At 48.5% G+C, this 12143-nt stretch overlaps 1 protein-coding gene across 11 annotated transcripts in view; it reads left to right on the top strand.

Moving 5' to 3' along the window:
• Positions 1-12143, top strand: part of DNMT3B (DNA methyltransferase 3 beta) — a 42001-nt gene extending 29858 nt beyond the window's left edge. For 6 of the 11 annotated variants that reach the window (XM_042931261.1, XM_042931262.1, XM_042931263.1 and 3 more), the window contains 9 exons: positions 501-684; positions 1248-1332; positions 2326-2471; positions 3480-3570; positions 3884-4032; positions 5114-5199; positions 8051-8120; positions 8875-8993; positions 10551-12143. In XM_042931261.1, coding sequence (XP_042787195.1) covers positions 501-684; positions 1248-1332; positions 2326-2471; positions 3480-3570; positions 3884-4032; positions 5114-5199; positions 8051-8120; positions 8875-8993; positions 10551-10692 — 1072 coding nt within the window. In that variant the 3' untranslated portion in view covers positions 10693-12143. Of the gene's footprint in view, positions 1-500; positions 685-1247; positions 1333-2325; positions 2472-3479; positions 3571-3883; positions 4033-5113; positions 5200-5308; positions 5987-8050; positions 8121-8874; positions 8994-10550 lie in introns of those variants that run through there. The other 5 variants (XM_042931269.1, XM_042931267.1, XM_042931265.1 and 2 more) reach the window with 4 other exon arrangements.

The following is a 12143-nucleotide window of genomic DNA, read 5'->3' as shown; positions in this document are numbered from 1 at the left end:
TGGGCTTTAGAAACATAGGTCTGTGAGGGGGCGCCTGGGTGGCTCAGTCAGTTGGGCGTCTATCTTTGGCTCAGGTCATGATCCCACAGCTCGCGAGTTCAAGCCCCGTGTAGTCAGCCTGCTTCGGATTCTGGGTCTCCCTCTCTCTGCCCCTCCCCCACCCCCACTCATGTGCTGTCTCTTCCTCAAGTATAAACAAACCTTAAAAAGAAAAGAAACATAGGTCTGTGAAGGCGGGCATGGCCCCCTGGAGATGGGCCATTTCTGGTGGGGAGCTTTTCTGTGCAAAGAAGCTGTGGGCTGAGGTTGCATGGGCATCCAAGGAAGAGGTTAGCGCAGCCCAGATCATGACCCTGTGCCTTCTAACCCACAGGGAGGCACAACTGGGGCCCCAGGAAGGTTTCAGGCAGTCTGTTGCTCTCTCTAGGGAAGGTGGGGTATGTAGGAGGGCTGCCCGGTGGCTAAGGCGGCCCCCCCCCCCCCTTGGCTACCTGGCACAGGTGCTTCTGTGTGGAGTGCCTGGAGGTGCTGGTGGGCACAGGCACGGCAGCAGACGCGAAGCTGCAGGAGCCCTGGAGCTGCTACATGTGCCTCCCACAGCGCTGTCACGGCGTCCTGCGGCGCCGGAAGGACTGGAACATGCGCCTGCAGGCCTTCTTCACCAGCGACACGGGGCTCGAATACGTAAGCCACAGGCTTCTTCCCCCAGCACCAACCCACCCCAAGCGCGCTCTGGAAGTCTGTCGGCAAGAGTTAATGGAAAAGATGCGTTGTCCGGACGAGCGTTTGAGAGCCTCAGACCACATCCTCTGCACAGTTCTCGAGCTTCTCTAGGGCTCTCTCTCCCCTCCTCTGTGGCCTCTCATTGATTGAAGGAATGGTTATAGAACCAACCGAGCGTTAGCCTTAGCGGAACTGAAGAGGGAAGGGAAGCCTGTGACTTACTCTTAAGTCTTAGTGGAACTGGGCTCCTTTCTGCAGTCCATGGAGGGAGGCTCCAGGTCATTCCTGGATAGGGTAACGTGTTTCTGTGTGTGTGTGTATCTGTACCAAAGTCGCATCTGTGTTCATGTCTAAGGGTAGAGTGGCCATTCTGTGCCAGAGCTCCCGAGGGGATCCCAGCTAAGAAGCTGCAGACAGAGCACAGGGCTTGTGACTCTCAGAGGAAGGTCAGCCCTCCCCTCCACCAGAGGTTGAGTCTTCCCCCTGCACCTTGACCTCCATGACCTCCTTCTTTAACCTGGCAGGAAGCCCCCAAGTTATACCCTGCGATTCCCGCAGCCCGAAGGCGGCCCATTCGAGTCTTATCCCTGTTTGATGGAATTGCAACAGGTGAGTTTGGAGTTCACCTAGGGATGCTCACCTGCTCCAGGTGTCCCGTCATCAATGCTAAGAAAACCCCCTGGGGTGACCTGTTGGTCACTTGTTCTCAGAAAGCCACCGACTCTTTGTTCCTCTCCTCAAACCTCTCCCACCATTTCACCTACCTGGCCCTCCTTTGGGCCTTTCGAAGACAAGTATATCTTAGCTGTGTTGTATTTTGTATTATGCACAAGTGTCTTGGACAGTGATTTTCCATTCCATAAGCATAGATCTGTTGGAGGTGAATTAGGCAGTTCTGAGTATCTGTAGTCTTGGTTCCCTTCCACATCCCCAGGTTGCCCAAGTATAGAACGAGCACAAGCCAACGTGCGTGTTGGTCCTGGAAAGTTGGCCCAATTTAACTCATTTAATCCTCAAAGCCACCCTGCGATGCATTGTTAGGAACATCTCCATGTTACCAGAGCAGGAAGAAGTAGAAATGAGCTGCTGTGCAGTTCGCATCCTTTGTACTTAATGCGTGTACATTGGTGTCCAGATTCCTCACTCAGCGACAGCTTTTAATGACTGGGTCCGGTCATTACTGGTAGCTTTTCTCCACTCTGTTGGGCCTTATAAAGACTTGTTTGTGTCGGCACAGATAACCCATAGTAGGACTGAGCCTTGGCCATGCCACCAGACCTTAAGAGTTTTCTGAACATGGTTTTGGTGAGGATTCCTGTCCGTGTGTCTGTGTTTGACTGTGCTGGGTGATAGGTGCTGGAGTCTTGGCTAGATCCTGCCGGTGGGCTACGCCAGTTATCCATACATTTTCTTCACGAAACTCCACAAACCAGGGAGCCTGGTGTGGCCAGTGTGTGGTTTCTGTGCCCTCCGCCCGAGTTCTCGAGGACAGCCATGTCCTTGCCGGGTCTGGTCTGAGCTCTAGAGATGGCTTAGAATCACTGCAGGGAGGGCCCCATGGAGGACAACCCTAATGCGGTTTCTGTCCCTGACGCCCTGTAGGGTACTTGGTCCTGAAAGAATTGGGCATCAAAGTGGAGAAGTACGTCGCCTCCGAAGTGTGTGAAGAATCCATCGCTGTTGGAACTGTCAAGCATGAGGGCAACATCAAATATGTGAATGACGTCAGGAACATCACAAAGAGAAACGTGAGGGCTGCCTGCACCCCTGCTGGGCTCTGCCCCACCCCCTCTTCCTCCTTCAGCACTGAGCCCTACAAGTCCTTATGGCTATGTGGTCCGCTTCTCCATGCCCAGGGCTATAGTAGAAGAGAGAACCTGGGCTTACGTCAAGCTCTAGTACCAAGATCCACAAGTTGGAAATTATATTCATAAAGATTTAGATCTTAGCGTGTCTGGAGCATTAGGTCTTCCTGGGTCATTAATGGAGTTGGGGGACATAAATGACCAAACAAGATTCTAGTAGTGGGTTCCTTCCTTCCTTCCTTCCTTCCTTTCCTTTCTTTTTCTTTCTTTCTTTCTTTCTTTCTTTCTTTCTTTCTTTCTTTCTTTCTCTTCTCTTCTCTTCTCTTCTCTCTTTCTTTCTTTCTTCCCTCCCTCCCTCCCTCCTTTCTTTCTTTTTTCTTTCTTTCTTTCTTTCTTTCTTTCTTTCTTTCTTTCTCTTTCCTTTCTTCCCTCCCTCCCTCCCTCCCTCCCTCCTTCCCTCCTTTCTTTCTTTCTTTCTTTTTTTCTTTTCTTTTCTTTCTTTTCTTTTCTTTTCTTTTCTTTTCTTTTCTTTTCTTTTCTTTTCTTTTCTTTTCTTTTCTTTGTTTCTTGTAGGCTCCACACCCTTTGTGGGGCTTGAACCCACAGGCCTGAGATCAAGAATCGCATATTCCACTGACTGAGCCAGCCTGGTGCCCCTAGAAGTGGGTTTTCTCAGGGCACCTGGGTGATGCTGTCAGTTAAGCATCTGACTCTTGATCGTGGCTCACATCATGATCTCATGGTTTATGAGTTCGAGTCCCAAATCAGGTCTGTGCTGACAGCAGGGAGTCTGCTTAGAATTCTGTCTCTACTTCTTTCTCTCTGCCCTTTTCTTTCTCAAAATAAATAAACTTAAAAAAAAATGGGTTTTCTTGATAGTTGCTTGGAACCTAGGCTGCATCCTTCCATCGTCGCCTCCATCCCTACCCTAAGAGTGTTTTTCTTTCACAGATTGAAGAATGGGGCCCCTTTGACTTGGTGATTGGTGGAAGCCCATGCAATGATCTCTCAAATGTGAACCCAGCCAGGAAAGGCCTGTACGGTGAGTATCCCAGCTGACCCTATGTCACCTGAGTGCTGGTCCAGGAGGAGTGGTCTAAGAAAGAACTATTTGTTTCTGGCCAGCCTTACCTCTTGGCTCTTCCCTTGTCCGAAGTAAATCCTGTCCCCCAGAGATACCAGTAAATACTGCACTGCTGATGCCCATGTCCTTAGTCATTCCAAAAGACTGCAGGTAGGAAGACTGTGGGTATCAGCTGTAGTCAGGTGATCCCTGGGGAACCCACTGGTCTCACTATGGAGGGGTGGGCTGAAGGATTTGAACCTGGCTCTGCTATCTTGTTTTGTGGGTTCAGAGGGCACCGGCCGGCTCTTCTTTGAGTTCTACCACCTGCTGAATTACACACGCCCCAAGGAGGGTGACGACCGGCCCTTCTTCTGGATGTTTGAGAATGTGGTAGCCATGAAGGTCGGTGACAAGAGGGACATCTCTCGTTTCCTAGAGGTAAGGGACCTGGGGTCCTGAGTATCCAGAGTGCATGGGTGGGTGAGTCCTGCTGGCACTGGGGGTGGTTGGGTGTTTCCACTTTGGGGAATGACTTTGGGTTCTAGATGGAGGACATGGCTAAATCCAAAAATCTGAAACTAATGGAGTCAGGTGAGTTGATTCTTTTTAGTACATGGAAGACAATTTGATCTCGACCTCACCCTGAATCCCCCTGAAGTCTGATGGTGAAATCCTCATCTCCCTACTTTTGGAAGCCTCAGGGGATTTGACTAAACTTTGTTTTTCACTCTGGGGTCATTTTTCTCCTCCCTGTTCTGAGAACTGCTGTTTTAAGGGGCTGCCAGCAGTTCATTGACACAATAACATCAAGCATTATAGTAAATGCTGTTTATGCATTTAATTCCTTTTCTCCAAAACTTTATAGCTTGTGGTCAGCTAGAGAGGTTATAGAACTGGCTCCTTAGTTCCCTCATGGTGTGTGAACCTGGCAGAGGGCCGACGGAAGCCATATTTTGCCAAAACTGCATTCCTGCACCCACCTTCCAACTTGACAGATTTCAATTTTGAGCTACTTTTACTCCCTGTACATATAGCACATTCTGTAATTATCTGGCTTGTCCGAGGGTATATCCTCTCTTAGAACCTGCAGGTCCGGTCGGGTGTCTCTTGCCACCATTAATATCTGGGCACTTCTGTCTTCCAGCCAGATTCTTACCATTTTTTTAAAGTTTATTTATCTTGAGAGAGAGAGAGCGCGCGAGCAGGGGAGGGATGGAGAGGGGGAGAGAAGGAATCCCAAGCAGACTCCATGCTATCAGCATGGAGCCTGATGCGGGGCTCGATCCCACAACTGTGAGATCAAGACCTGAGCTGAAATCAAGAGTCAGACTTTTAATAGACTGAACCACCCAGGTGCACCCAGCTAGATTCTTGATGGGAATTGGTCTTTCCTCTTGCTGAGGGGAACCATGCCTCTTCTGTAGCAGAGGCTGCCCTGTCACCTGCCCCGGTCAAGCCCCACCCTGGCTTACACCTGAATACTGACATGAGCTCCCAGCTGCTGCCCTTCTCTCTGCAGTGTAACCCAGTGATGATCGATGCCATCAAAGTGTCTGCTGCTCACAGGGCCCGCTACTTCTGGGGCAACCTGCCTGGAATGAACAGGTAACAAGGGGCTCAAGCCGGGTCAGGTAACGGCCGAGTTAAATGTAACTAATGGTGTGAGCCCTAACTGTGAAGTCTTGTGACCCAGAGAATCATTCAAACCTTCTAGAAAGCACCGAATCTGCTGAGAAATGGCCCCAGCTGGAATTCAGACTGGTGTCGTGGTTGATGCCTGGTGGCAAGTACAGCAACTACATGGAAATCGGAGGCCAGGATTCCTTAGTCTTCTCTGACTTGTTCCCACTCTGCCCATGGGGCAGGTTCTTAAAAGTGCCTGGAGCTGGGATAGAGCAGAGTGCTAATGCCCCACCTGTTCTCCCAGTTGGTATCCAATTGGGAAATAAAAGTAAATTGTTAGATGAAGTGATCCCTGGATGAGGCCTGTGATGACCAGCCAGGTGGCAGAACGTGCTAACCTGTCTCCCTTGGATTTTCTTAATCAAGAGTTTTCACAACTTTTTATCAACCTTTTCATGTTCAAACCCACAAAGTAAACGGCATTGCTGAGGATTCGTTATCTCCTATATGTGGTTTCCAGGAGAACAATCTGCTGATTAAGATACACAATGTGATGGTTAATGTGATATCCCAGACTTGCAAATGAGTTGAGCTTAAAAACATTTCTCCTTTAGAAAGAAGGACTGAAAGCGTAATAACTTTCAGGCATTTAGCAAAGTGTGAACAGAGGGGAGAAGGTGCTGGAATAGCTTGTAGGATTTCTGTTGGGTATGCTGTGTTTTTATTTGGCTGGTCAGCCAGTGAAATGGAAAATGTCCATGTCTGGATGAAGTGGGCTCTTTCTTTCTTTTTTTTTTTTAATTTTTTTTTAACGTTTATTTATTTTTGAGACAGAGAGAGAAACGTTTATTTATTTTTGAGACAGAGAGAGACAGCATGAACGGGGGAGGGGCAGAGAGGGGGAGACACAGAATCTGAAACAGGCTCCAGGCTCCGAGCTGTCAGCACAGAGCCCGACGCGGGGCTTGAACTCACGAACCGTGAGATCACGACCTGAGCCGAAGTCAGACACTTAACCGACTGAGCCACCCAGGCGCCCCTGAAGTGGGCTCTTTCACTCAACACTTGAGCCCTCTGTGCCAGCCACTGCTGTATGTGCTGCCAGCTTAGTGGTATGCACATTAGATGTCAGTCGCGGCTCTTATGGAGTTGACATGCTCATGGCAGATGGGTAGAGAAGACAGTAAATAATTTTGCGGTCATGGCTGGAGGTGGGGGCATCGTAGGAACCAGTGGGGACGCTTCTCCTTCTGGCAGGGCGTTAAATGAAAGAATAGAGCCATGTGGCTATTAGAGGGAAAGACAAACATTCCGGGAAGAAGGAATAGGGGAAGGGGCGATGTTGAAGAATGCATTGGAAGACCGGCTCAGAGAACTGTTCCAGGGGCCAGAGTGGCTGGGGCAGTAAGGCAAAGGACTCAGAAGTATGGGCCAAGTTATGTGGCCCTTCTGGGTCATCGCATAGGAATTCGTGAACTGTTTTAAGCAGGTGAGAGTTGGATCTCATGTTCATGGTACTTGCTCATAGAAGGATAGACAATAGCAGGATGAGGGCAGCAATGGGGAGACCAGTGAGGGTGGGTGTTCAGAGGAGGGCCCCAGGAGGCACCACCCATACATGCTCAACACAATGCGAGTATGGCTCTGGGTGGGGGGTGGTGGTGGAGTCCTGTGGAATTTGGCAGGACGGATGGATCAGATTGTGGGTAATGTGAGGGTAGGACTAACAGAATTTGCCGACCCATTGGGTATAGGGTATCAGATGAAAGGAGTCTGCGGTCTCCACAGCTTTCTGCTCAATTGTGAGAACTGAATGGCTACAGCTGTGCTGTGCAGGGCTGTAGGAGGGGTGACCCAGCCATCACCTGGTGATCACAGACCCAAATCCAGCCATTAGTCTACACACCTTGGTTGTGTAGAGCCCAAGCTGCCTTCACTCCCTTGGGTTCATGGAAGACTCAAGATTCAGGTAGGCAGGCATTTTGAAGCTTGGAAGGTGAGGTCAAGGGAATCTCTGACAGAATCTAGGGGAATGTTTTGTGTGATTCAGAGGCCCCTCCTATGGGCACCATATTCATTCTTACATCTGATTGCCTTTTGGCCTTAAAGTTCCTAACACAGGGGTTGCTGTGGTGTTCGCGAACTCTGTGCATTCAGACCTTCTGCTGGCTTTCTGCTCTGGAACTGCTTAACCCCTTGGTTCCTCAATTTCTAGCCCTTCCCCTTCTCAGGCATCTGTCTGCCTTTCTCCATTTGCAGGTTTCAATGGTAAAAGTTAAAAGAGTAATTGGTAGTATTGTGAACCCACCTCCTGTCTCTTACTTGTACTTCCTTTTAGCCATGAAAGTTTCTGGAGGCCCCAACCACCCCCCAGTGTAAGCCACCAAATCATGGGTTCGATGTGCTAGTTGTAACGAGTAGACCCACAAAGACCTAACCCAAGTTCCTGATGAAGCGCAGAGAGGGGGCCTAACTTGCTCAAGGTCACTCAGCCAGTGAACAGTTGGGGCTGGACTGGAAGGGTTTCCTGACTTTTTCCAGTGTGCTTTCCCTCATCCTGCTCTCAGGGGAGAGCTCTGCCTAATATTAAAATTTAGAAATGGGGAGCATTTGCTCTGGGACATTGGGCTGCCTCTTCAAGGGGCTAGTCTGTCCATAGCTTTGTTGCAGAGTCATGTGCTCTTGTGAGGCTCATTTTTTTTATCAGGAATTTGTAGCAAGTTCACTGCCAGAGCTCATTTTGCAGTCTTTGGCCCTCACTCCCACCTTGGGGAGCGCCTAGCCGAGGCCCCTTTATAGTTGGTAGAAAGTAATGGGTTTTGGATGTTCTCAGGCCCGTGATAGCATCAAAGAATGATAAACTCGAGCTGCAGGACTGCTTGGAGTTCAATAGGACAGCAAAGGTAAGATGTTCTAACAAATGGTCTCTGGAAACACACTTGGTGACCTCCAAGCGAGGACTTGACCGTGGTGTCCAGTTTGTTCCTGCCACCCCTCCCCTCCCGCCCCCCACATGACCCCCTGGTGCTGGGCCTCTTTCACCACATCACATTGCTCTCTCCAGTCTTTAAGCACAAGGGTAGGAGAGGTTCTTGATAAACAAATAATCACCATGAGAAAAGGCAACTAGACTTTCCAATTGTGAATAGAGACACAGATTATTTCAGCTCGTCCTCCTAGTAACAACTAATCCTACCTTTGCCAAAAAAAAGAAACGTCTGCTGTTAAGTCATAGTTAATTACAAGACCTCCATAAATGTAATGTTTATATCAAGCTAAGTTTCATTCCTTCAAAACCCAGTGGGCCATTCTCTACAATCTGGGTGGGTTTTTTACTTTTGCTTAATCCTGCTTGGTCAATAACTCTGGTGTTTTCATGGCCCCCATGTGATCTCATTCATGGTCACTGTTTTGTTTATCTGCTGTTCTCTGTGAGGCTGGTCCTTCATGTTCATTAACTTCTTGGTGTTTGTGGGAAACACAAAATGTTCTTGCCCTTCCAGCTCTCCTTTTCTCATTCCCTCTGTGAGCCCATCCCTGCCCCCCTCTCTCCCACACCTGCCTTCCCTCCTGCATCTTCCCTAGGTGCTTTTGAGCCTTGACTTGACCCCAATCCTTCATTCTGTGCTCACTCCATGATGTCGTTTTGTTCTCCAGTTAAAGAAAGTACAGACAATAACCACCAAGTCGAACTCGATCAGACAGGGGAAAAACCAACTTTTCCCTGTTGTCATGAATGGCAAAGAAGATGTTTTGTGGTGCACTGAGCTAGAAAGGTGAGCAGGACTGCACGTGAAGAGGGAAATCCCACAGGCAGAGAGAAAGGGGAAGAATACGTGGTTAAGGATGGCAGGACAAATGGCCAGGTGCTTGCCTTACTTCTGCACGGTCTCCCTGACCTATGTTCCTGGGGCTGGGAATAATACCTTTTCAGCGTTAGTGCTGATTTTCCTGGTAGAAATCACAGAAGGGTGGTGGTGGTGAGGAATCTGAAACATGAGGTCATTAGACGGCACCATCTCTTTGTGTTCTGGCTGTGCTGCCCTGGCATTTACCTCCCCCAACACGTTGGGGTTCCAGAATGTATGAGGAACCAGCTAAAGAAAACCCCATTGACTTGCCATTGGTCTTTCTGAGAAGATCCCTTCGGCCAAGTTGTTGGTTCTAAAGCTGATTCCTACTTAGCCACAGTCTGTCATCTTCTTCCATTTACTTGGCTAAGTTGGTAGTTAAACTATTTTGATTCAAAAAACTAGCTCTTGGATTTCAATTCTCCTATTCTGGTTTCAATTTTTTTTTTTGTTTTCCCTTATTCAAAATGTAGGAAGGGCTGTGAATATTCCTTTTTACATTTTTGGCTGTGTCTCAAGGATTTGATAAGAGTACTTTTATTCCAGTTAGTTCAGTCCTACAGCTGGTTTTATTTCTGATTTGATTGAACAATAGTTTTCTTAGTATTAAAGTTAAGTTCTGATTTGTAGAAAGAAACTGGTGGGTATTCTTGCCATTCATCTCGTGGGTTATTGTGTATTTTGAGACCTAAACCTAACATGCTGGGCTGGCTCTGTGATACGGGGGCTGGTGCAGATGGCTGTCGTTTATAGGCTAAACAAGACAGAAGCCTAAGGTGTTACATCTCTGGCAGGTTTCTTAAAACCCATTCAGCCATTGGCCCATTGGTGTGCACACTAAAGGTGTTAGTTTGTAAAGCCAGGAAAGACTGAGGTCCAGTGTATCTGTAGCCTCTCACCAGGCCTGGTAGAATCCCATAGAGGAAGCTCTTGGTATATTTGGTTGGACCCTGATCTAACAACTGGCTTTGAAGAGAGAAAGAAAATGCAGGATAAGTCAATGTAGTCACGGTTAATTATTTGAGCACATGCTGATCCATTTCTGCAAGTGTCCTTATTTCTTATTAGGGAGATTGCCTAACTTTTCTCATCTTGTGGTTTGAAGGCAGATACATGTCTCTTTGCTTGCTGTCTGGCTTTCTTGGCATGCATTCACTCATCCATCCATTCATTTTTTCACTCATTCTTATGGGAAAGGTCCACTGAGCACCAGCTGTGCACCAGGAGCACAGTGCTAAGGCTTGGGTATGCACAAAACAGACATCCTCATAGAGGAACCCTGCCCTCGTGTGCTGAAGAACCGGTGGGCCTGACCTCTGGGGGTCAAGAGAGGGCTCATGTGCAGGCCTGGTTGGCCTGATGGGATAAAGGGCAGAAAGAACAGTGCCAACTGTTCACGTTTAAGATCTTCCAGACGTGCTAAGCGTGGTGGAGGGGGGCGCTTCTGATTCCCTGTCTTTGTACTCTGGTGCCTCCCGCCAGGATCTTCGGCTTTCCTGTACACTACACGGATGTGTCCAACATGGGCCGTGGTGCCCGCCAGAAGCTGCTTGGGAGGTCCTGGAGTGTGCCTGTCATCCGACACCTCTTCGCCCCCCTGAAGGACTACTTTGCCTGTGAATAGCCCCCAGGCACCCTGAGCCCAGGAGCACTGGGGCATGTGGGGCAGAGCCAGGACCCAGGAGGTACAGCCTCAGCTCTGCCCTTCCTCTGCTCCGCGTTGTGGGGTTGCGCCACCTATCCTTGGCAGGAGCAGAGCCGTGCGACCCCCTCCTGGCAGGGAAAGCTTGAGGTGCTGCCTCCTTGTGCACAATTCAGACCTGGCTGCTAGGAGTGGCCAAACACGGTGCTCATTTTGTCTTCTAAAATTTTTAAAACTTGAAGTAGGTAGTAAGATGGGTTTTTTTTTTCCCCCTCCCGGGTTTACCGCTCAGAGAAACAATGGCTAAGATACCAAAACCACAGTGCCAACAGCCCTCCAGTACTCAGGTTAATGCTGAAAAATCACCCAAGACAGTTATGCCAAGACTATGATTTTTAAAAAACATCTGCGGCTCCTTGTTTCCCAGGACTGCAGTGGTAGACATGTAGCTAAGGGACATTTTAAGGGCCCTGGATGTTTTTCTTCCTAGGGCTAGCAGAAGAGGAGATGATGTCTATGTCGTTCTTGAATTTTCCCTAGCACATTCCCCTGGCCTCAGTATAAAGGGCTGGGACCCGCTGTCAGGGCCCGTGTAGAGTATTTTCTGTAATGATGATGATTTCAGCAGGGATGACCTCATCATCACATTCAGGGCTATTTTCCCCCCCACAGACCCACAGGGAGGATGACCCTTAGCGATATCCCTCCCAGTGACTGCAATAGAACCCTCCGGGGAGCTCAGGAAGGGGTGGGCTGGGTATAAATTGCCACATGTTATGCAGACAGGTATGGCTTCTCGCTATCTCCCTCTTCCCCACTAGAAGGGAACAAAGGAGTAGGCTTAGGTAAGACATCCCTGCCCACCCCCAAAACGCACCCTTCCAGACTACTCTGCAGGCACAGGTCTCCACATTAGAAGTAGGATACCCCAATTCCTCAGCCTTTTTCTAAACTGAGAAGCAATGACAGCCGGGGCACAAGCACATTCCCTGCACTCTCCCCTCATCTAAGAGATTGCAGGGGGAAACTGCAATAAAAGCTCGACCCTCCTTCCAGAGATTTTAAAGTCCTTTTGTATTCCATGAGAAGTTGTTTTTAGGGGGAATGGGAGGTCGGGAAAGCTGCATTTCAGAAATGCTGTCGTAATGGTTTTTAACACCTTTTACTCTTCTTACTGGTGCTATTTTGTAGAATAAGGAACAACGTTGACAGGTTTTGTGGGAATTTTTTTATACACTTTTTTTTAAAATCACAGACTTCTATTTTTATGTTTTAACATTTTCATAAAAAGTTTTTTTTTTTGTAACTGGAGCCACGTAACAAGTATGGGGGAAAATTGTGCCTTGTTTCAACAGTCTTGCTAATTTTTAGGCTGAAAAATGACAGATGCCTAGAGTTTACCTTATGTTGAATTAAAATCAGTATTTCTCTAA

Source organism: Panthera leo, chromosome A3 (assembly GCF_018350215.1).
Source record: "Panthera leo isolate Ple1 chromosome A3, P.leo_Ple1_pat1.1, whole genome shotgun sequence".
Taxonomy (NCBI): Eukaryota; Metazoa; Chordata; class Mammalia; order Carnivora; family Felidae; genus Panthera; species Panthera leo.
Note: the sequence above shows the minus strand (reverse complement) of the source record. Positions and strands in the feature narration are given on the sequence as shown.